The sequence below is a fragment of the Barbatula barbatula genome (genome assembly GCF_947034865.1).
Source record: "Barbatula barbatula genome assembly, chromosome: 4".
Lineage (NCBI taxonomy): Eukaryota > Metazoa > Chordata > Actinopteri > Cypriniformes > Nemacheilidae > Barbatula > Barbatula barbatula.
In genome coordinates this window covers 4,105,460-4,129,435 of record NC_136768.1, presented here as the reverse complement: position 1 = coordinate 4,129,435, position 23,976 = coordinate 4,105,460, and the positions used below count along the sequence as shown (strand labels likewise).

General features: G+C 40.2%; 1 protein-coding gene across 2 annotated transcripts in view; it reads right to left on the bottom strand.

Moving 5' to 3' along the window:
* Positions 1 to 23,976, bottom strand: part of flncb (filamin C, gamma b (actin binding protein 280)) — a 38,192-nt gene that overhangs the window by 6,130 nt on the left and 8,086 nt on the right. For both annotated transcript variants that reach the window (XM_079454911.1, XM_079454912.1), the window contains exons 2-39: positions 19,628 to 19,876; positions 17,301 to 17,398; positions 16,359 to 16,509; positions 16,152 to 16,270; positions 15,988 to 16,065; positions 15,604 to 15,766; positions 15,268 to 15,468; positions 13,964 to 14,086; positions 12,500 to 12,637; positions 12,290 to 12,416; positions 12,072 to 12,208; positions 11,774 to 11,967; positions 11,570 to 11,683; positions 11,250 to 11,393; positions 10,861 to 10,984; positions 10,478 to 10,638; positions 10,235 to 10,325; positions 9,978 to 10,147; positions 9,742 to 9,859; positions 9,340 to 9,602; positions 6,694 to 7,291; positions 6,444 to 6,617; positions 6,183 to 6,345; positions 5,941 to 6,101; positions 5,616 to 5,783; positions 5,381 to 5,504; positions 5,072 to 5,228; positions 4,075 to 4,264; positions 3,952 to 3,975; positions 3,529 to 3,776; positions 3,039 to 3,131; positions 2,617 to 2,716; positions 2,350 to 2,490; positions 2,089 to 2,217; positions 1,821 to 1,994; positions 1,174 to 1,335; positions 285 to 488; positions 25 to 177 (exon numbers count right to left, since the gene is read on the bottom strand). In XM_079454911.1, coding sequence (XP_079311037.1) covers positions 25 to 177; positions 285 to 488; positions 1,174 to 1,335; positions 1,821 to 1,994; positions 2,089 to 2,217; positions 2,350 to 2,490; positions 2,617 to 2,716; positions 3,039 to 3,131; positions 3,529 to 3,776; positions 3,952 to 3,975; positions 4,075 to 4,264; positions 5,072 to 5,228; positions 5,381 to 5,504; positions 5,616 to 5,783; positions 5,941 to 6,101; positions 6,183 to 6,345; positions 6,444 to 6,617; positions 6,694 to 7,291; positions 9,340 to 9,602; positions 9,742 to 9,859; positions 9,978 to 10,147; positions 10,235 to 10,325; positions 10,478 to 10,638; positions 10,861 to 10,984; positions 11,250 to 11,393; positions 11,570 to 11,683; positions 11,774 to 11,967; positions 12,072 to 12,208; positions 12,290 to 12,416; positions 12,500 to 12,637; positions 13,964 to 14,086; positions 15,268 to 15,468; positions 15,604 to 15,766; positions 15,988 to 16,065; positions 16,152 to 16,270; positions 16,359 to 16,509; positions 17,301 to 17,398; positions 19,628 to 19,876 — 6,126 coding nt within the window. The remainder of the gene's footprint in view (positions 1 to 24; positions 178 to 284; positions 489 to 1,173; positions 1,336 to 1,820; positions 1,995 to 2,088; positions 2,218 to 2,349; positions 2,491 to 2,616; positions 2,717 to 3,038; positions 3,132 to 3,528; positions 3,777 to 3,951; positions 3,976 to 4,074; positions 4,265 to 5,071; positions 5,229 to 5,380; positions 5,505 to 5,615; positions 5,784 to 5,940; positions 6,102 to 6,182; positions 6,346 to 6,443; positions 6,618 to 6,693; positions 7,292 to 9,339; positions 9,603 to 9,741; positions 9,860 to 9,977; positions 10,148 to 10,234; positions 10,326 to 10,477; positions 10,639 to 10,860; positions 10,985 to 11,249; positions 11,394 to 11,569; positions 11,684 to 11,773; positions 11,968 to 12,071; positions 12,209 to 12,289; positions 12,417 to 12,499; positions 12,638 to 13,963; positions 14,087 to 15,267; positions 15,469 to 15,603; positions 15,767 to 15,987; positions 16,066 to 16,151; positions 16,271 to 16,358; positions 16,510 to 17,300; positions 17,399 to 19,627; positions 19,877 to 23,976) is intronic.

The window sequence follows — 23,976 nt, the reverse complement described above, 5'->3', positions numbered from 1 at the left end:
TATATTTCGAGGTCAGTGATGTACCTGGCACATGTTGGTCTGCAAATTTGATGTTGATGATGTAGGTTCCAGGCTCAGTTGGGCAGTAGGTCACTTTGCACGTTCCGTCTTCCACATCCGAACAGTTGATGTCAACTTTGCTGGGTCCCTCGATGGACAAACCCAGACCTCCATAACCTTACATTGGAACCAGAACCAAGATGCTTAACTGTAGTAAAATCACCTCTCAATTCAACATTATATCTCTTCATCGTGGATGCCCTATATGACAGAAGTTTATTCACCTGCACTCCTGGTGTCCACAATGAATTCGGCCACTTCGAAAGTGTGTCCTTCAACCAGACCTTTGCCAATCACCTTTACCTTACTGGCGTCACCGATCTCCGACTGGCCCACCATGATCTTGAAGGGGCTGTTGGTCACGTGTTTTCCGCTTTTCTTCACGCTGACCACGTGCTCGCCCACTTCTTTAGGGGTAAAGGATATTCCTAAGAGTGAATAAAGAATATTCCAAAGGAATGAATTTCTTTCTTTTTTCTTTTTTGAGTGTCACAATCATATCTAACAAAAAAAGAAAGGCTGCTAGGGTTTGGCTTTACATCAAAAGCCTTTTGTGAGCTGATAGTCAATTCCCTTTGAAATCGCAGGAAAGAACTCTTAGTCTCCACAGCTAGCAGCAGAAACACGAGCATCACTATATCAAAAAGTCTTAGTGTTTGATACTTTTTGTTTTGAAAAACCTCAAAAAGAATTTTTGTGTCCTCAAACCAATTCCTTTAGTTTCAGAAAGTGCTATAATCAATGCATTATCAGCAAAATGTGTAATTCTTAACCATCAGCGACACCAAACGGAGTTAGAACAGTTTTTTGTTGAATTTGTTGAATGTTCATTTTATGAAATTATCAATTTGTTTTAGATGGGTCCTGTAGTTTGGTCGGATTTAAACAAACCATGTGACCTAACCATTGACATCTAGCGGCTGGGGATGGTTATCGCAGTCTAAATTCAAAATATTGGAGAGACAAGTTTAGCCAATTAACGGTTCTGGTTCTTCTCGGTTTCTTTTGATTGCGCAGTAACGTTTGTTTGTGTTGTCACTTTGAAACCGTCTATAGAGTGATCTCAGTGATGGAGAGAGTCCTGGTTTCATTGTGTAGGCCCATGTCACTCACCGATGTGGCGGTTTGGCAGTCTCTTCAGCAGGCAGGGCTCTTCGTTGCCAGACGGGGCTCTGATTGTAGCGCTCAGAGAGCTCAGATCCGTCTCTGTGATCTTTAGCGAAACGTCTGTGGCCGTGCCAACATTCAGCTGAGATGTCCTCATGGAATCATCACCTATAACAACATGTGATAAAGAAATGTGAAATAAATTAAAGAAAACTGTGTTTACACTTTAAAGAAATTTCAGCCTTGTGAAGCTTATTGTGCTTATGATTAAACTAATGTAATAGAACTGATTTCAACTATTAAACATAATAAAAATATAGTAATAAACATGATATTGCTTGGTGCAATGAGTGAGCCAAATGAGTGAGAGTGAATGAGAGGGGAAACAGGTACTTCCTGTTACTAAAAAAATGAACGTGCCCGTTTTAACAGCACTTGCACACCTGCGGTTTTGTGGTTAACTCTACCAGGTGTAAAAACACACACACATTTAACACTCATTCACATTTACAGACATTCATAAACACACATCTACTAATTTAGTGATTCAGAGACTTTTTAGAGAGACAAAACTTTGAACCCTTCATTCTTGCTCCACCTCTCTCTCTCTCTATCTCTCTCTCCCTCCCTCTTACATACAGTACACCACATACCTGTTATCTTGGCTGTAAAGGGGCTTCCAGCGATGTGCTTGTCATCAAACTTGACGATTATGTTATAGTCTCCAGGGGCCGTTGGCAGGTAGGACACAGTGCAGGTGCCGTCTTTATTATCCTTACAACTGATCTCTGCCTTCGAGGGGCCCTCCACTGCCAAAGACAGACCACCTGAGAAGAGATGAGAAAATAAATAATAGTTTAATAGTCTGACCCTGTCTAAGTTGCTGACAAGCATGAGATGCTGTCAGGTTTAGCGCTTTACCTTCTCCTGCATCTTTAGTGACGATTGTAAAGATGGTGGGTTTGTTGACCATGCCGTGACTCAGACCAGCCCCGTAAGCATTCACATGCCCGCTGTTAATGGCATCCACATAGAACTGCAGTGGACTTCCTGTAGTGAGAAAAACATATGTTTCAAAAAATGTTACAAAACCGCAAACAAAACTGAATCATTATTTTCAAATTTAGAATTGAACAGAAAATCTCAAGTTTCATTCCGACATTGCAAAGCAAGTTTTAATACCTGGTATATGATTTCCGTCATATTTAATGTCCATCTCATGAAGGCCTTTCTCAGTCGGAGCGTATTTGACTGTCACAGTCCCGTCCTTGTTATCGGTGATGTGGGGACGAGCGGCCTTCCCGGAGGGCATGCGCACCTCACCTGGAACAAGACAAGTAGTTGCTAGTTAACAAATCCTAAATCATAGCACATCTCTCCTCAATAAGCCACATGAGTGATGTTCATGTTTACAGTTTACAGCCTACAGCTTTTTAATAATGTCAATACCTGTAATCTCCCCCTTCTGCACTGTAAATGGAATGACGAGATTAAAGGGGCGGAGCATTTGCTCCATGTTGTCCACCGCATTAACTGGCTCCTCTGTGGCCTGGAGGAGAAGAAATGTACAATAAGCATCACTGTACAGCTAACTACGAACAACAGGTAAATGTAGTGCATCAAGTGCATGCAAAAGTTAGTGGATGGGATTTTGAAATGAATAAAAGCAAAAAGGCGATTGCAACAGATAAAAAGCTTTGTAGACGCTATGAGCTTTCAGCCAAACAAATGGAAGAAAAAATATGTTCATTAATTTTGCAATGTGTCATCAGCTGTTTGTCAGCAAAAGTTCATGGCAAATGGAGGAAAGATGGATGAAATTAAGCAGAGGGCGTTTAGGGTGGTATTTGTTGACTAAGGGCGGTATGTACCCATTGAGGGGTGTAACCCTGGAAGGGGCCGTAGGGCTGCTGTAACTGTAGTTTATCACAAGGTTCCTCGATTATAGGGTTGGTATCAGATGCCTGGAGAGGGAGGTGGTCACATGGTTAGGGGTTCGCACTACACACATTTCCATGCTTCTAATTCAATTCGACTCCCAGAACTAGAATTGAATCGCTTAGTTGAAGGATTAGTTCATTTAAAAATTAAACTTTGTTTGGTATATTGTTCTTATTTTTGTGCTGCCTACAACACAAAGTCTGTTCAAAATTCCTGACTGAAAGATAGAGTATATGAATATTGACACAATTTACATTTTAAGTAAACAATTCCTTTAAAATAAAAGTTATATTTGAGAACAATCATCGAAAATGAAACCATGCGTCCTTTGTGTTCAAAATATATATTTAGTAGTAACATACACAAAACATTTCTATAATGTGCAACAATCACTACCCAAAATGCATAGAAGGCGCTCACCACCACGTGGAAGGGACTGTTGGGAATGTGCTCTCCTCCGAAGCGGATAGTGATAACGTAATTTCCGGTTTCAGGAGCGGTATAGTAGATATCAAAGGTGCCATCTGAGTTCTCCACCACATCCACATCAAGCTCCGCCCCATCTGGGGTTGACACCTTGCAGGTGACCTTTCCCTTCCCCGCGGCCTTTGCATCCACGGTGATGACCGTCTCCTCTCCGATCTGAATAGTGGGTCCAAGTCCTGAACCTGACAAAGTCAGAAATTCGATCACAGGTGAAGCCGACGTACACATTTAATTATCAGTTTTACGCCAACGTTTTACACCATCATCAGCTTCACAACTTGGTCTTTAGATAAATTTAACATACATACAGTAAAAGACGTAAAGATAAATAATGACCATGCTTTCAAAAACACTTACCTAGTCCATGTCCCCCAATAGACACTATAAAACAAATAAATACAATGATGTCATGACAACAAAAGTCGTGCATAAGAAAACACTAACTGCTTTAAATGAACTGTGAAGTCTTCTGTAACTCACCTGTCACCAGACATTTGCTGGCGTCTCCTGTAGGCAGCGCGTGGATGCGGTAGGGGGAGTACGGGATCTCATCTCCTCCGTATTTGATTGTAATAGTGTAGCGTCCCGTCATATCTGGTACGTAGGACACCGTGTACGTTCCATCTCTGTTATCACGAATATTGGCCTTCTTTGGCTTTCCTTCTGGGTCCTGTAAAAAAAAAGAGTTGTTAAAGTGAGTCAATGCGTAAATGTGCATGTGTCTTACCCCAACACTGATTTTAGATTCATTTCATTCAAAAAAAGTTTGCTATGCTTGATTCCTACTGCACCAAAACAAACAATTATATTCAGACTGTATAGCAAGCATCTCTAACTGTTAGTCATGTACTGAAAAAACACATATATTAATCTAAATCTAATGACAGGTAAGTCCACAGAGACCAGTAGACCAGTACAGGGCAAGATTAAGGGTATGAGGTCCCCTTAAAAGGTTCAAGAGGGGATGCCTGGGAGAAACTTTCACTCTCACATCCAAAACCACTTTTGTGAATGAAGATGCTTTTGAATGCAGTTTGTGAACATCACTATTGATCTGAGTGAAGTTTCTCTCCTTTTATCAGATTATCACGGGCTCGGCGTCTGAACCCGTATCTAAGTTTACAACACCAAGGGGACAGACCGTTGATAGAAGTCTGATAGAAGGGAGGGTGGATGGGAGCGACATCACACACGGGGAGTTATAACAACACAGGGACGGCAAAAAAAGGGGCCGTCTTACACATCCTTTTCTAAGAATATGGAAGGGGATGGTGCCCTTTACAATGTGGTTCTCCCACACCCTCCTACCCCAGTCCTCCACATACACAGAGGCCTCTCGCCTGCACCCATCCGGATCCTACAGCAACAGCAGGGGAGGGGTCAGAGGGAGGGCGGGAGGGCGTTAAGTATTTGTGAACATCAACGGTCACCTAAAAAATAAAAAGAGCCCTGATGGTGTTGTGGCGATGTCACCCACCAGTATCTGTACAGTAAGAAGCCCCTCCCCAGCATCACGGGCGTCGATGGTAAACTCCACGGGCAGGCTGGCGGGCACGCCGGATGCGTTTAGACCGGGACCGCTGGCACGCACTTTACTGGCATCGTGAGCGGGCAACACCTTGATCTTAAATGGACTGATGAAAAGGAGACCTATGTCACGCTCATCTCAAATTTACATGCGTCACATATCTAACTGTTAAAACTGCTTATAGCTTTTAAACCAAGACATACTTTTGGTATTGTGTAATTGTAGTGATAAAATTACTATAAATTGTGCGATTCTCACCTGCGTGGCACTTCTTGATCTGCATACTTGACACACACACTATAGGGTCCATCTTTCGCAGAAGTGTACATCACTGTGTGTGTGCCGTCACCGTTGTCTGTGATATCTACTGGTTCTGTCATTCCTTATTAGAAAGATTGAAACAGTTTGTCAACTAGTAAAGACGACAGTAATATACTCATGGTACTGTACACATATAGTGTCAATGTTTGTGATTCTGTGTTTCTCTATCCACCTGTGGGTCCATAAAGCAGAACCTCCAGTTGTGCGAGCCCGGCTTTGCTACAGTCCACGGTGAAGGTTTGAGGAACTTGGGCTCTGACTCCATTGCCCAAGCCCGGACCAGAACATTTCACCATACTGGGGTCCACCAGCTCCCTCACGGGCACCCTGAATGGACTCCCTTAAAAAAAAGTTTAAAATGAACAAAATTTTAAAAACAAGACTTAATGCAGTCTTCAGACATTTGTAAACACCCAGAATCCTTTTAAACAACATTAAAGTTAGATTCACTCAAAATAACTGTGGTATGAATTAGACAGCAGGAAATTACATCATACCTGGAATCGGCAGGCCTCCGAAAGTAATGTTGACGTCATATTCCCCAGGAGTAAACGGAATATACTCCACGCTACAGCTTCCATCTTTGTTATCTTTACAGGACATTTTAGCTTCTGATGGGCCCTCGATGGCCAAACCAAGTCCACCTGTCCCAGCACCCCTGAAAGAAAATAAATACAGGAAAAATATAATTTCAAGGAAACAATTGACACACAATGAGTCACTGATCTGTAATTCGTACCTGGTCTCCACGGTGAAGCGGTTAGGTTTGTTAACCAGACCCTCTTCCAGACCGGGACCGTACGCACGTACATGGCTGGGGTCACAGCCTTCGGTTACGGCTACCTTAAATGGACTCTTGGGAACTGGCACATCGTCATACAGCACCTCTATGAGATGCACACCTGTATATACACAAAAACCAACAGCATTCAATCTACAAATATAAACAGATGAAAAAAAAATGAGAAAGTTTGTTATTTGTATTTATTGTATCTCTTACCGTCCTCATATGCTGTATACTCCACTCTGTATGTGCCGTCCCCTTTGTCTGTGATGTATGTATCCGTGTTAGCACCTGATGGGTTAACAATGCGAACTTTGATGTGGTTGCCTCCCATCTTGTTGTGAACCCGGGTGTCAACGGCAAAGTGTGTTGTGACCTCTCGGAGTACACCTGAGAATAAACACCAGAGTTAACTCAACTCAAAACTTCGCCAATATATTCACAATACTGTACATGTTTCTCTCACCTCTGGGTTCCAATCCTGGACCGTAGACTTTGATCCCACTTGTATCGAGAGCTGGATCAACTTGCACCCTTGCTGGGAACTTTGGCACAGCGTGTCCTCCATATTTAATGGTGATGGTGTACATTCCATGGAAAGGAGGGATGTAGGTGATGGAATACGTCCCGTCGCTGTTGTTCTGGACGTGGACCTCCGCCTGAGCTCCTGAATCTGAAATAATCTCGATGGTAAGCTCTGCCTCCCCTGCTTTGGAGCAGTCCACCGTGAACGATGCAGCTTCATCCACCTTTCCTCTCTCCAGCCCTGGGCCGCTGGCTGTGACTTTGCTGGGATCGACGACGGACTGCACTGTGGCTTTGAAGGGGGAACCAGGAATGTGGGCATCAGCGAATAGGATGTTGATTGAGTACTCGCCAGGCTCGGTGGGCAGATAGGACACAGAGCAAGAGCCGTCTCCGTTGTCCTGGCACTCGATTTTGGCCTCGCACGGGCCTTCCACGGTCAACCCGAGACCACCGGTACCTGCACCTTTGGTGTCAATGGCAAACGGAGCAGGCTTACCCACAATGCCGCCCTTCAGGCCAGGACCATAGGCCCGTACCTTGAACAGAAGACATGACCAATAATAAGAATCTAATCAACAATAAATCTGCAATCTGCATCAATCTGTGACCAACTATTAAAAAGGTAATCGGTTCTTTTACTGAAAGGCAGGATATATATATAGCAATATGTATATACTCCTAGTATATTTGCATTGTATAATATCGTTGTATAACGTCATATTGGCATTGCTGAATTCTTGCTTTGATTGGTTGAAAATAAACTATACAGCAATAAAATAGACTATAAAGCTATAAAGTAGTCCCAGGCTTAGTTTTTCATTATTTATTTTTTTTATTTTTTAATGTTTTGAAATGTAATATCTTTTCATTTATGTTGTTTATTTATAATTTTTTATATGAATTGAAGTTATATTTTTTGCAATTTTGTTATGTGCCTTTATTTAATCATGATTTACTTTCTTTTAATATTGCTTTATACATTTCAATTTTATTTCACTTTATTTTTTGTTTAATTTTTATTTTTCTGATTAATAATGAATTGCTTCAACCTATTTCATTGCCTAGACCTATTTCTGTTAATCTCTGAGGTAAAATGTCTTCATTTTGTCTGTTCAAGTTTTATCATATGAATTATTCATTACATTAAGAATGAATATGTAGGCCTTCAATAGCTTTTATTTATTGCAGAAATGTTTTAGTTTTCGTCAACTATAGTTCCAGGTTTGTTGTTTAAATCCCTTCTCCATGCTATTTCGGAGTCCTTTAAAGGTTAACAACATACCATAGCAAATTTAAAATATATTTACATTTATAATATTTAGAAAAACTGTGGCTCACACACAGATATGCCTTCTCATAAACACATGTACACGTGGTAAGCAGAATAACTAATGCCGGACCATTGCATTATTAAAAGCATACACAATGCGTAACAGACTGCGCACTCATTTTCAATAATTTAATAATGCGACATCCATTTCATGTTTGAACATGCCTCAAAAGTAATGCGGTGGATAGTCAAAGTCGAAGGGCCTTCATCATCCGTATCCATTTATGGTCAGAGATCCATAACTGATCTGCTAATATAAAAAAAGACTAAACTCCGTAATTATTCACAGTGTAACCTTTGCCCTGTGACATCCAGTCATTCCAGATGTACATGAAGCACCTTGTTTGACCACTATCCTTGAGTTCACTCCTCCCTGAAGTCATATTTAAACAAATTTAAGCGTCCAGTAACCGCTTCCTACGTGTTTGCCATAAGTTTCTCCAGGGAATGAACTAATATATAAACTGAAGCATCTGCTTCACAGAAAGGAACGATTCAACACCGCCGAGCACAGGAACAGCCTCTATCACAGATTCATTTGATACACACACACACACGCACACACGCATGTATACTTAATCTGCACTTATTCTGAATCAGAGAGACAGAACAAGGTCCCGGGCAAATGATGATTTATTATACCCATTAAAAACAATTTTAAGTTGTGCTGTAATGCTTTTGTGATGAAATGTGACTCGGACATTGTTCTTTGAAATGTATCCTCGCGGTTTTGAGGAATATACTGTAAATGCAATAAGTGTCAGAAGGAAAGAAAACACACAGCTTCAAAGGTCTACAACAATACAGCTGAGACTAGACCGAGAGAATTGAAATACTTGCTTGAAATACAAACAGGAATGTTCTTGCGCAAAAGATCTGAGAAATATTGTTTGACAAAATCTGTGTTTAGTTTAGTTTGAACATTCTGACACTACTTAGTGGCTTATAAACTTCTGAAGATCTCTGAATCCGATTTGTGAGGTACAGACTGCACTCCCAGTTTCTCTGGTAACTCCCTAAACAAGTCCTATTCTTCTCCTCATAAGGAGTGTTTTATCCACCTCATCCAGCTCTTAATGCCTTTTAGCCTTAAGTGTAAGATGCATGAATGACTCGCTTTTCTCAACCAATGGAATTGGTTAGGCAACAAATCCTCTCCAACCAAACCAATTAACAGTAACCATGACAATAACGACTGAATAAGACAATGAATCATAAACAAATGAATCACATTCTCCTTTTTTTGCCTAGTACCTTTGAGGGATCAGGAGGCATCACCCCCTCAACAGTGAAGGGACTTCCAGACACAGGGTTTCCATCATAGGTGATGTCTATTTTGTAAGGCCCCTCCTCCGGGGGGATGTACTTTACAGAGTGCACCTCATTGGCCGCTCCAGATTCCACCTTGCATGGGATCGGTCGGCGCGAGGGTGAGGTAATCTTGACATCCAACTTTCCTTGACCTCCAGCGCCACGCGTGTTGATGGTGAATTCCTCATCTTTCCCTACGTCCACTTCTAATGACACACAATAAATGCATCAGCATTCAATGACTTGTATACAGTATCCCACAATGCAATTTGTTTAACAGTTCAACTATTCAACTCCGAACACTGCTTACAAGTTTCATGGAATAAAAGTTTCCCATAGACTTACTGTTGTTGAGTCCTTGAACTTTGACCTTGTTGAGATCCAAAGGAGGAGCAACAGTGATGGTAAAAGGGCTTTTGGGGATGGGGTCACCACCGTGGCAAACAGATATGGTAAAGTTACCCTGTATCACAAAATAATTGTTTTACAAAATTATTAAGAATGTTATTTATACTACTGTAATACCATGTGACATCTTGGTGTATTTCCGTGTTCTGTTGGCTAGTGCTGGGGTGTCTCACCTGCTGTAACGCCGTGTAGCGCACAGTAAAAGAGTAGTCGTGGTTATCGATGATCTCAAAGTCACTGACGGATTCTCCTTTCCCTGCTGCGGTAAAGTGAACCTCGGGGGTGGCCTTGCCCGCACCTTTAGTGTAGATTGTGAAGTGTGTCGGCTTGCCCACTTCCACGCCTGTCACATTGACACACGTCAAACATATGAATTGAGACGACTTAACCTAATGTTTTCATCATTTCAATCACGAAAATGGAAACTGACCTGTTTTGTTGAGTCCGGGACCCTCTGCCTTCACTTTATTAGCATCGTGGGATGGGTCGACTTTGATACGGAAAGGGCTGATGGGAATTTCCTGTTTATTTTAAACAAAGTAGACTTTTTCTCAAAAACAAATATATCATTTGTGTAGATCAGTCAGTATTTTGAATTCAGTGTAGACAACTTTATTGTCGCTGGAATATTACAGCACCTCAGAGACACGGTCTTATACAGACTGAGACTGACCTGATCGGCAAACAGCACCATGATGGTGTAGCGTCCGGGTCCAGGAGGCGTGTATTTTACTGTAAATGTGTCGTTGTCATTTTTTATAATGTCAAAATTGATGTCTGCTTCAGCGGATCCCACCACACCGGGAGCACACTTAATCCCAATGCTAACATCTCCTAAAGAGTCAGAAGAGATTGCAACCACATGGGAGAATTCAAAGAACAGGAACTATTAATATAATATTATAATGCATCAAAATAACTTTGTTTGAAAGTATACAAACATTTTCTCAGGAACCTGCTTGTATGTTTATACAGGTATGCAAACAACAATGTCAATATTTCAATATCATTTTTGGGTGAACTATCCATTTAAGTGTATCAAATGGTTTATCATACCTTGCCCAGCCTCGCTGCAATCCACAGTAAAGTAGGTGGGTTCATTGGCCTTCAAACCGGTCTTCTCCACACCTGGTCCATGCACCTTCACGTTCTCTGGGTGACTTCCTTCTCCAATGGTCACCTGAGAAATGAGAAACTCCATCGTTTTATATTCCAAAAACAGGGAGTAGAAAGGTTTTCATGCACAATAATGGTTCTTGTAATGCCATGATCCAATTCGGAATCTATGATCTAACACAGTCTTGTAAAAGCAGAGTGTTTAATCCAATACTGGAAAAACTTGGTCATAAACCTTCAGTGAAAGACCGATGTTGTATCAGGTCCAAATTATTAACTTTTTGACAAACAGCAGCTTAAAACTGAGCCTGTAGACAGCAAGCTCTCACCCTGAATGGACTGTTGGAAACGTTGACCTCTCCCCAGGTGATGATAATGGTGTGTTTTATGGGCTTGGTGGGAATATAGACGCAGAAATAGGTGCTGTCACCGTTATCTGTGATCTGGATGTCGATGGGGAAACCTTCAGAGTCCTGACATTGAAAAAAAGGAAGGAAAAATAAAACACGTGAAGAAAAAAACACTTTTCCAGAGCTGTTCTTTTCATTTGCACTTGCATTTGAAGTACAATAAACCATCTGAAACATGACTCAACAACCTTCTCAGTCTCATAACCACTATTTGTGTTGAAAGTAATAGAAAAATATACCTGAGCATAAATCTGTAAATGCCCTCTACCGGCTCCACAAGCATCGATTGTAAACTCGGCAGGTTTGTTTACGATGCATCCGGTTGGCTCCAGCCCAGGGCCGTAGCACTTGACCTGCATATGAACATGAATTTTTGTCATTGCTGTCCTTTATCATTCCTGATTTCATTACGCAAATTATTAGTCAATAGTCATTGGGCAGACCTTCTCAGGGAAGACGTCATTGGCTGCAGGAAGGATGTGGGCCATAAAGGGGCTGTCCTTGATATCTTCATCATCACAAATGACATGAACTGCGTAGTCGCCCGGCTCGGTGGGCCAGTAGAGAACATCACACGATCCATCACCTTTGTCGTCGCATTCGATCTTAGCCTGCGACGGGCCCTCGATGGAAAAACCTGCATGCACACAGGAGTAACTATGAAAGAAATGCCTAATGCCTGTGTTTTTTTTTTATAGATCCATTCAAGAGGCTCGGAGACATTTATAAAAGAAGACTTGCCTAAAGTTCCAACCTCCGTGCCAATGGCCTCAACAACAAAGTCAGCGGATTTGCCCACCATGCCGGTCTCCAGGCCAGGACCCCAAGCCCTCACCTTCTGAGGCCCTGCATCCTCACTGATGGTAACCTCGAATGGGCTGCAGAGACAGACAAAATCCACACATCAGAAGTGAAATCTCTGACTTCAAAAATTAGGCTTGAGGAATAAACACCCTTACCTGCGAGGAATGACGTGGCCACCCCATGTAATAGTAATGATGTACTTTCCAGGGAAAATTGGGTAGTAGTCACATTCATACACACCATCTCCCACCTCCTGAACCTTCACAGGCTCATCCCCACCTCCTTTTCACACACATTTAAAAACACCAATATAATACAATTCACGATTTAAAAAAAGAAAAAAAACTTTGTGGATCCACACATACTTGGCCCTTTGACTTGAACTCGTAGTTCTCCGCTGCCCGCTCCCTTTGTATACACCTTAAAGTCCGCCACCTCCTTGACACGCACGCCTTTGGGCTGCAGGCCGCGGCCGATGGCCCGACAGGCGTTCGGGTTACTCGCTGCAAGAAAGGAAAGAGGGTTATTTTTGATGTCACAAAAAGGCAAAAAATACGAAGGCGATGACGGAGTTAGTTAGCGTATAGAGAGTTATGCTTGGACTGTCACGAATACAGCCAAATGTATTGGGCAATGAAGAACAGTCAGTGAAAGTATATTTCCATAGAAAGCCTCTGTCCTAACACATATGACAACTTCATACTGAAATTAGTGAGTCTACAACTAAAAAACGGCAGGCAAGTTATTTTCAAGAGCTATAAAGAATATTTACAGTATCTACAATCTAATGCGAAAACCAGCTGTAAAAGACTAAAATGTGGCTTGATGGTGGGGTTCAGTGTTAACAGTCAGTTTACCAATGACATCTTTAAGTGCACTATAATGTCTATTAAACCAGTCTGACTGCCTTTTTACTTTAAGCATTTCTGATCTGTTTAAAATATCAGTTTCTTCCAGATGTTTTTGTTTCTTTAATACTGTTTGCGGTGAAGTTGCATCTCAGTATGTTTTTGAGAAGGAAATCGCCTTATTTTATTCTTTAGAGTTTGTATTTATTGAACGACATGACCAAGAGTGCAGAAAAGATGATGCGATGAGGATGATGATTTTTAGATGAAAATAATTTTATAACCTACGATCACTCAATTCAAGCATTGGCATACTGGCAGAATTACGAATCTGGTTTTGAAATCGTGAATTTTGAATCCGTATAAAATGAATCTATTAAACCAATTCATTACTTTGTTAATTTAATTTATTAATATAAAAAATCATATTAATAATTTGCTAAATTAATTGAATAACAAAATAATCCAATGCCGTAGGTGGCTCTCCTGAAACATTAAAGACTAGACCAGTATCAACATTCACAATACTGTCTAAATCTTTCATTTATTGCACAAAAACGATTTCTTAAGAAGCATTTTTGTCTTTTTTATGCAGTAAAAATGTCTGAAGAAATTTTCTTAGCCCGTTGGGTTATTTCAGCACAAATCTAAGAACTGTACAAAACTGTCTAACTATTTTGAACAACAAAAATATACTTCATTCATAATATTTGGTAAAAAAATAGAAAGACAAATTTACTTCTTCAAAAAATGTTTTTGTTCACCCTCTCGTTTTTACTCAAACACCATCCTTCCACAACTTCCTGTCGGTCTATAAGCTTCCTGTATAGCTGCCATAGAGGGAAAAGCATCAGCGCATGCCAACGAGCCAGAGGTGATGTGCCCGAGAGGACACATCTGGGGGAGGGGGACAGACAAGAAAGGGACGGGACCAAGCTCGAGCAGGCATCTGCCACGCCCCCCCGGGTGGCCCGTACTAACTTGGTCGCCTGGGTTTGGGTGGAGTTGGGGGAGGCAATTTCTTGCCCTTTTCTGAGGGTGGCGTGCGCATAGACTGAGGACTTATGTTAACCGGGGAGCCGATCTGCCGGTCGCTCGTAGGAGCTAGAACGACACACACAGGCGAAAGGAGAGAAACACAATGAAGCGTTTCGTCATCGACAGGAGGGTGGTGGAGACCTCTGGAGCAGAGGACACACGGAGGTCAAACCAGACATATCTGTGTCACTCGGTTCCACAGGATTTGCATGCTGTCAATCAAATAACCCTGAAGTCATTAGAAGGGGGAAATAAGTCAAACCATCAACAACCCAATAATGCCCCTGCATAAAAGACCAGTATAGCTATTCATCAGTGTATTCTGTGTCATTCAAAACACGTATATTACTTGGGAAGATATGAGGAAGATATTTTGATAAATGTCTTTTGTGTCCACATAATGGAAGTCAATAGGGTTCAATGTTGTGTTGGTTACCAACGGTCTTCAAAGCGGTCTTTTCAGCAGGGGGACAAGATATTTTAGAAAGATATAAATCAAGACCCACTCTACATAAATGTGAGCATTTCATGCAACAAAAAACAACAAGCCTTCAGGTTTATACAGAGATGTATTTGTCTTCAAAGGCGTTTTTGTTTTCTTGGTGCATTTAAAGCTTCAATGTTAAATGCTGTGAATGTGACAGCAAAGACTCAAAATACTTTTTTTTGTCTGGCTAAACAAAAAACTTGCATTGAGTTAGATATTATTCATCATTACCTTCAGTTTTTGAATTAAAGGAACAGTTCACCCAAAAACGAAAATTCTTTCTTCATTTACTCACCCTTGAGTTGTTCCAAATCTGTATACATTTCTTTGTTCTGATGAACACAGAAAAAATATTTGGAAGAATGCTTATAACCAAAGAGTTCTGAGCCACCATTGACTACCATAGTAGGAAAATTGCTTTATACATTTCTTCGTTATGTTGAACACTTATATATTTGGAAGAATGTAGAAAAGAAAACAGTTCTGGGGCACCATTTACTACCATTGTCAATTTTTCCTATAATGGTAGTCAATGGTGGCCAAGAACTGTTTGGTTACAAGCATTCTTCCAAACATATTCTTCTGTGTTCATCAAAAAAAAGAAATGTATACAGATTTGGAACAACCCGAGGTCTGGAACAACTCGAAAAAGAAAACATCTTTACATTTTAAAGTTACCGTATACCCCAATAAATCAATTGAACTGAAACAAATAAAAATGTGATCAATCAATCTGATAACATCCCCAGACAGCACTCACCCTCTGAAATGTGAATGGTGAAAGGGCTTCTAGGTATTTGCTGTCCGGCGAATGTCACGTACACGGTATGAGGGCCCTCTAAAATAGGAACGTAGGTGCAGCGGAAAACGCTGTCGCCTCTATTCTCCAGAATGATCTCCACTGTGTCTCTCCGGCCCTGAGCGTCAACGATGATCACACCAACATCTCCTGCTCCAGCACCTGATGGGTCACGGATGCATGTTTTTTTAAATGATGTCACAAAATCGTCATTCATCGATGTTTTGTTTTCAAAATGTCTCATTGAAATTCACATGATTCCATTTTTTAGGAAACAGAAATCATTTTTCTCCCAACCTGCTGTGTAGATGTCAAAATAAGTTGGTTTGTTGGCCACGTTCCCCATAGGTTCCAAGCCAGGCCCACGAGCCTGAACCTTGTTTGGGTCTCCCAATGCTTTCGACACATTGACCAGAAAAGGGCTCCTGTCAATATCCTGGCCAGCAAACAGCACCTTCACCTTGAGGACAACAGAAACATTGTTGTCCGTCAGAGATGGAGCTCATCTACCCTTTTCATCTACCCGACATTTCAGCTCTTATACTACCAAAGCTTCTTTTGTTAAACTACACAAAGCTGCTTCAGTCAAGAGCCAAGTGTGCTGTGCAGAAACCGAGGCATCTTGAAAATAACTCTTGGTGATAAATAAATAAAGATGTTGCGTTTGGATTTTATTGGTACCTTATGCAGACCCTCTACTTTTGGCACATAGATCACGGAGTAGCTTCTGTTTCTGTCATTGTTGGGAATGACTCTGGCCTGTGAAAACACACATTATGATATTGAGAACATCTTTTCTTTTGTTTTGTGAATATACTGTATTCATAATGATGCTTGACTCTGACCTCTTCTGTGTGACCCTCTGGATCCTCTATGTAGACCAACACCTCTCCAAGTCCCGCCTCCAAGGTCTCAACGACAAACTCAGCTGCTCTCAACACCACGTTGCCTCTGGGCTCAATACCTACAGAGAAAAAGAGCATGATTTGTTGTGGAAAATGGTTCACAGAGGTGGCTAATCGAATCCGTTTGTCACAATCTGTCAGTCTAACCTGGCCCGTAAGCTTTGGCTCTATTGGGGTGTAGGGTTTTGGACCTCAGGGGTGCACCGGGTTTGAGTTTGGCTTTGGGGAACTGAGATAGGTACGTCATCACTGAATGCTCATCCACATTGGGATCTACGATCTCCTCGGGAGCGATCACCTGGACGAAACCAAATTCAAGTCAAGTTAATTTGTGGAAACAACCATCAGCGCTTTTCTGTGCACACTCTTCAGCATCTGCTGCGCACATGCGTGTGCTTCATCACGAGTGGCTCCGATTAGATTCCTGGATGCCATTAGATCCCTCCAGCTCCTGGGGGCCCCCCAGCACTGCACATTTTGGAAGTCATCCACATAAAACACACCTGGTTCATGTCATCGCTTCATTAGCCGACACTCCATGACCTAAATTGGGTGTGTCAGGTTATTTAGACACCTTAAATGAAAATGCTAGAGGCCCCTAGGAGCGAGGGACTTATAAACACTCACAAAACAAAGCTTTGCTGACTGTATTTGACACTCTGGGAATTTGACAAACTCTATTTTGTGTATTTTAAGTGCCCGAACTGAGAGGATATAAACACAGCCCTAAGCTGTGATGGTCTATGGCACACGATGAGGTGCCCTGTTTTAAAGCTGTGGAAAATATCGTCGGACTGCCTCTTCTCCCCTCACTCCTTCTTTCATATCCTACTGGTTAAGTGTCCTGCTATATTTAACGTTAGGCTAGAAGGTTGAGAGCTGTCTGTGAATAGCTCTATATGGTATTTAACAGAGCTAAAGAAAGACAGAGAGACCACCAGGGACGAAGAGAAATAACAACCTTGTCATCAGTCTACGAGCTCAACGCATTCAAGAAATTGGTTCTATACATGCCAATGTGAACATACAGTGGTTCCAAAGAGTATTCGGACAGTGTGTTCACATCAATACAAGTGAAGGTTGTCATACCTGAGGCACACCGAGCCAATCGTCAGCCTGCTGCATGGCTTCTCTCGCGTTCTCCACAGGCTGACGCGGGTCCCATGTCTCCCAATCCGGACACAGGCCTAAAATGGAAATAAAAAAAGGTGGAAAACACAAATATCAGGCGTGTTTTTTACGTTTATAAAACATAACAACAAATATATAAACCTAATACCAAACATTTCAATAATATTAATATAAATAATATGAATGTAGAAGAGGCGCACACATAAAAACGCATGTTCTTTATCTCGGGCAGCGGGCCCAGCCTTCCACAAAGAGGATCTATTAGACCTTTATGTCAACTTGCCCTGCAATTATCTTAAATGAACAGCTTCGTGTCACTTTGCTCCTTTTCCAAGCACTGTTAGGCACGTAGGTCAGAACGCTTTCCGACAGCGAATGCACGCTAGATGCCGTCTGGAGTAAAAACTGTTAGGTTATTATATGCAGGATTAAACTCCAAAAGCAAGAGACGTTCAGTTCGAATGGAACCAGCGACCCTTGAAACCACAAGACTTCACAACAACTGCCAAACTTTAATATCTGATCTGGTTTTGTTTTCCAAGATCCACCAGCGCCCACAGAGAACGCGGCCCCATACTTGGCTTGGTCAGTGAGTATTTGTAACGGGTGGCCTCCTACTGCTAGCACTAAGACATTTTGAGGTTTTTAACACACTTTAAGCTGCCAAAAGCAGCATTTACAGGTCCCTGTAGATCCAACATGGCAGCCAAATGTAAGAGTAACATTATTTATATAGGAGAACAAATGTATTTGTCGAAATTGATGAATGTAAATGAAGAATCTTTATGATGTCAAATAAGAACTATTTACGGTTCCGTATTATTTCTATGGGTCATTCAAAACAAGTAAAGTTTTACAGTACATATTAAACATGTGAAAAGGTCAAATATTCCAATAAAACATCTGAAGTCCTGCTGGGATAATATGACTCATCACGTCACTCAATACAAGTTTAGGAGCCAAATATTAAATACTATTCAATTCTCAGCTTTTTAAATTATTATTTTGACAGTATACAAAGCAGTATTTTTGGACCCCCATACAAAGTTTTAATAGAAAGAGCGATACTAATTGATTTATTTTTACCTAATTATGGCTCACTTTAATGAACTATGTAATTAAATTATTCAAAACCAATAATAATTTAGGATGAAAATGTTAATAAAAAACAGATTTGAAATGCACATTGTATCAGTGTAGATTATACTTTACATTTTAATTTTTATAAACACCAAATAAAAAGGTAATGTAAAGGATTTTAATATTACCGTACCACCCAATTTTTTATAGCCACTGTAATATATACAAACAAAATACTGAAATAATTATTATGTAACATTTGTGGCATGAAACTTCTGGTGTCAATCCAGTTTATGGATGCTAACCTTTCATTAGGCCCTAATGCAGCATTTGTTTTCACTTAAATCCTCATACAGCCTTGCCATTAACAGAAGTATTTAACAGTACTACTTTTTGCCTCTTAAAGTCACAGCCAAAAGATTTTGCTCCAAAACAACGTAATGGCTCAAAAAAGATCTGTTCCCATTTCTCTGCATCCATCCTTCACACACCCACCATTCTGTAATATATTACCAAGTGCTGAGTCAAAGCCAGCCGAGCACACAGTTTATTCATAATGCTAACGGCTGCTTTTCATTATAGTGTGGACAAGGATGGACACACGCATTTCCAGACGGACCTGACTTTTCCATTGAACCCTCTCTCAACTACGTAAGATTTCAGACTTTCCACTAGTATAATTCCAAAATTTACCAGAAATATTTGATTTATGAATCGTTTTTTTCTACCGAAAACGATTGAACTTGGTTGGAGGTCATATCTCTTTTTCTTTTCTTGGCTTAGATCTTTTCAGAATGAGGTCATGAGATACACCACTGACACCGTAATTGTCAGACCGCCTTTCGTCTGAGACAAAGCTAATAACCACAAAGTAACATCTGCACATCTGTGGACATTTACCTGATGAGAATTACTGCTCCCTAAATGTATTTAATGAACTTAATGAGGTTGAGTTTCTATTTAAGACGGTATGTGATTACTGTACATGACACATTTGCCGGCCAAGCGGTCATGAACACAATTGAATCTGATTTACATCATATGGAACCTGTTAATGTGATACCTCAGATCCGTTAGAAGTTCAAGTAAGGCCAGAGCTTACATGGCTCCGCATACTGTCAAAACTTTCAAAATCAGCTACTGTAAGGTGCATAGCAATTTATGCATTACCCTGATCCCTGAATTTATATTGCAATTCTACTCACCAGGTGCGCAGTTATCCACAAGAGCTCCCAGTGCTTTGCCATCTCTCCAGTCTCTGTGAAAGTTGTTGATGGGTATCTGTGGCACCTTGTTTTGGATCCAGCCCAGAAGGCGCTGTTTGGGCGTCAGCTTCCTGGCATCTTCATCGTCCTCATCCTCCCACATGGGCATGGAAATAGAGTAGTGCAGGATGAGGGTCCATATCATGCCCAGGATGAGCTTCAGGTTGCCGTCCACAATAGCTTTACTATCTGCAATAAGAGAGAGAGTGTCTTATTCCACAAGTGAAACATACACAAATAAATATTGATCTCTGGCGGTGAAAACTGTGTATGAGGCCCAAATCCTGTTGAGAAAATCTGCTTTCAAGCCAGATGTGATTTCAGGACACGCATTCTACCTTGGCTAGAATAATGACAACATCTGTGTTTATTTTTCACCTAGTCCACCCCGGTATTGCGTGTTTGGTTTCCGGGCCTCGGCCAGGCCGTCCATTGTTTATCCAGAGAGATTCACAACCCGCTGTTTGTCCTGTTCGCATGTTGTGTTGATGGCTTTCACAGTTTCAGATGTGCACAAATAAACAGCAAGGATAAACTTAATGCTGAGCTCACGTCATGTGTTAATAAAACACACAGGGTAACACACATGTACAGTAGTGTCACTTCCTTTCTCTTACAGTAAGGATACAAATTTACATACAAATACAATCAAATATATTTTAAGTGTTTTAAATATCATATGGTGGCCCTTTAGGTCTTCCTCAGTTAAAAAGGTACAAACTTTACATTTCTAAAATAACAGGAAGTGACATCTTTTAGATCCTTTCAATAACACGATAGGACGAAAAGTAAATCATTTTGTCACATGTCTTTAGACATTTTTTACACAAACTGTAATGATGTTTTTTAGTTTAGATTTTTAGTTATGATGTTTATTTTAGTTGCATTTTTAGTAATTTTGTTATATATTTTTGTAAACATATTATTATTATTTGTAAAAAAAATGTTAGATTACATTAGATTCATTTGTTTTATTAGATTAATTTTTGTTTATTTTTGTTTTTTGTTCATTATCATAATTTTAGTGACTAATACGTTTTTATCTTTATATATAAAATATATATTTTATTATATAAATACTTTCTTTTTTAAATTAATAATTTGATTTGATTTTAATAAACAGAACATTTTTCAAAGTTTTATTTTGAGTTAACTAAAATGACCTTGGTATTCATATAAAATGTAACTTTATCAATAACTGTAAAAAAAATATTTGGTCCTAAAGAAACAAGCTGGCTTTTTTACTACACCTATAAAAAAAAGTCAAAATCGACCCCACAGTGCCCTCCGCAGTGTTTAACCTGTCTTAGACTACAGCGTGTAACATGAAACAAAATGAACACTAGGAAGCCACCAGCTAAACGACAAAGGCTGATGTCATGCAGCGCTGGATCTGTGGAATGAGGTCAGTTTAAATAAAACACACAGACAGCTAAAACTCAATGAGGACGTTGGCTGAATCCAACTACACTTTGCTTCAACCCCCAGTGGAGCTGTCTACAATGAATGCAGCAGTGTGCATGGACAGATCTGACGGTAATCTGATCCCTCGCATCAAAGAATTCAGCTCTCTTTCTGTTTTTCTCATTATGCTTTGCTTGCTATAATCAAAAGAGGTTGAATTCTTCATCGCTCTTTGAGTCAAGACTTTTGGGATTTTCTCATGTGTTTGGCGAGTGCGGCACGTTACGCTGACCTACACTCAAGAACAGGCCTTTTGAGTTCCTGGGATATCTACAGATACTTATATGTGTGTGCACTGCACCAGAGCCAATCATAACAGTGAGAAAACGTTGAAAGAATTTAAGAACAAGAAATAAAGTACCTGAGAAGTACAGAGCACAGACAGATATTTGCAGCCCTGCACACACCCAGCTTTTTGACTGCAACGCAACTTCGTGTACATATACTAATTTCATCTACTTTCTATTCAAGGTGACGGAGTCAATTTTGGATTTTCGGATTGTGTGTATAATGACATTTCCCAATTACAGGCCTATCTTTCAAACCAAGCTTCACCAAGTAATGTTGCACACCAGCAGAACACGGTCACATACAGCTCTGGCAAAACAGCTGGAATCAAACAAGCCTAATGAAAGACGTCAGAACAAAAGGTTTCCTTCCGACAACATAAAGCAGAGCTGCAAAGGAACCGCTGATAACACGGGCCAAAAACTCCAAGCTCCTCGGATACAGAACAACCACGTAATGAGAGGGAAAACAAACATGGAATCAGCCGCTGGGAAAGACCGGGAATTTGAAAGATGTGGGATCTGTGACACATGATATACACTGATATTGTATGTATCCCTGTATATGCGCTTATGCTAGAGATCACAGAATAAGGTGATGTGATTGTTCTAGCAAAGTGCTCTTTTAGGAGTTTCATCCGTCATTAAAGGACGTCTGCATTTTGTGTCCTCCTGCCATTGAGACTCAGCAAGAGTCAATGAAACAGATGCCAGACGCTCTTTATAAGCTGTTGGCAAACATTATAGGAGAGATGCGTGTACAGTATGTGCTGATGAATGTTAAATCCAGCTGTTGATGATTGATTGCTGTAAACTAAAATAGATGATAAAAATACATAAATACATGAAAATAAATTAAAATATAAGCTGGTAAATAAAGGCAGGATTTTGTTCTGCAATAGAAAAGAAAGAAATAAATAAAAAGATTCTTCTATTTGTTCGGAGATTGATATTTACATGCAAACAAGAAACTATCTACTCTACAAACTCTTTTGCAAGTTTTTGGAGAATGAAGATTCTCTCTATAAACACTTTCAGTTTGGTAGATAAGTGATTTTCTTCTTGGCAAGTTCAAAACTTTCTAACCACATCATTTTGCCAAAACAATGATCGCATGACTGTATTTTATACTGACTCACTCTTACTCATTGTTTTCTATTCTATTTGTTGCCAAATTTTCTTTATGTATTCAGACCCCCGTTAATAACTGTTTATCTTATTATTGAGAAAATCTCTATGATTTAACCTCATCTTTCGAGTTATCAGAAAATCAACCAGAACATCTCTTACCAGGGGACGGTTGTGTGTATCTTTGGGGGACCGAACAAACATTCGTCCCCCTAAAGAAGATGGAAAGATTTTCACGATCACTGGAGACACGAACACAATGGCTTCTATGTGGAACAGATATTGTGCCTCTGGAAATATTCAACCTACACCCACACACGCATATGCCTAAACACATCTTTCAGAGCGAATGTAAAATAAAGGAGGCTCTGAGCCTTTTGTTTCTGTGAAGACAAACTAATCAATCAAAATGCAATAAACAAAAGGAGAGATGGGGTAAAAAGGCTGGAAAAAGAAACAAATGAGATATGCTAAGTAGAAAGGCAAAAGTATAACTTAATAAAATGAGAGTTTTGGACGAATTGTTCTTTTGTTTACTCATGTTGTCCAAATGTGTAGGATTTTGTTCTGATAAAGGTCATGTTTTAGGCATATAACACAATATGTGCCACTCTACAGTACACCTCTCCCATTAAGAGAATTATAAACCAGTACATAAAGGAATGTATAATGTCCTTCAGCTTGAAGATAAACTGATGTTATGACTATAGGATAGACAAAACAGTATCTAAACACACAGGGTCACTAAGTGAAAGTCTTGGATCCCTGAAGGCCTTGAAAGGAGAAGCAATGGAGCACATGACATGAATTTCAGAGAGAAGATCTGAGTTGTAAACAAAACACACAAGTGCCTGACAGACATAAAGCAGGTCAGCAACACACATCCCTTTGCAAGTCTTGTTTAAGGCCATAAACTTTTTTTTCTGTAAAATTGTTACTGCTTGTTATAGTCAACATTCTGTGTCTCTGGTTGTGTCTGGTTTACTCTCAAACACACTTTTGTTCAAATGGACTGAGCTTTTCATTTCCAAAACAATTTGTCACAAACAATTTAGACTGTTTTCCTTCAAGGACAGCACATAACAACTTTCTGTTTTCATGTAAAACAAAAAATGTCAAGCAACCTGTTTTTCATCTATTCACACTATTAAACATTGATTCGCAATGCTCGAAGTCAAAACATCTAAACATGCACATTGGTTTGAATGTAAATATAAATTACTTATGCAATTTGTCAACAACCATTTCTAGCAAGTTTTACAAAAATCAACGGGTGAATGATGTTGAATATGATAGTATTTTAATACAAGACTACACATACGGCACACATGTGTAGGGGTCATCCTTTAATATTCCAGTCAGCAGATGTACACATACAGGCCTGATCAAGGTCAATCTGACAGAGAGAGA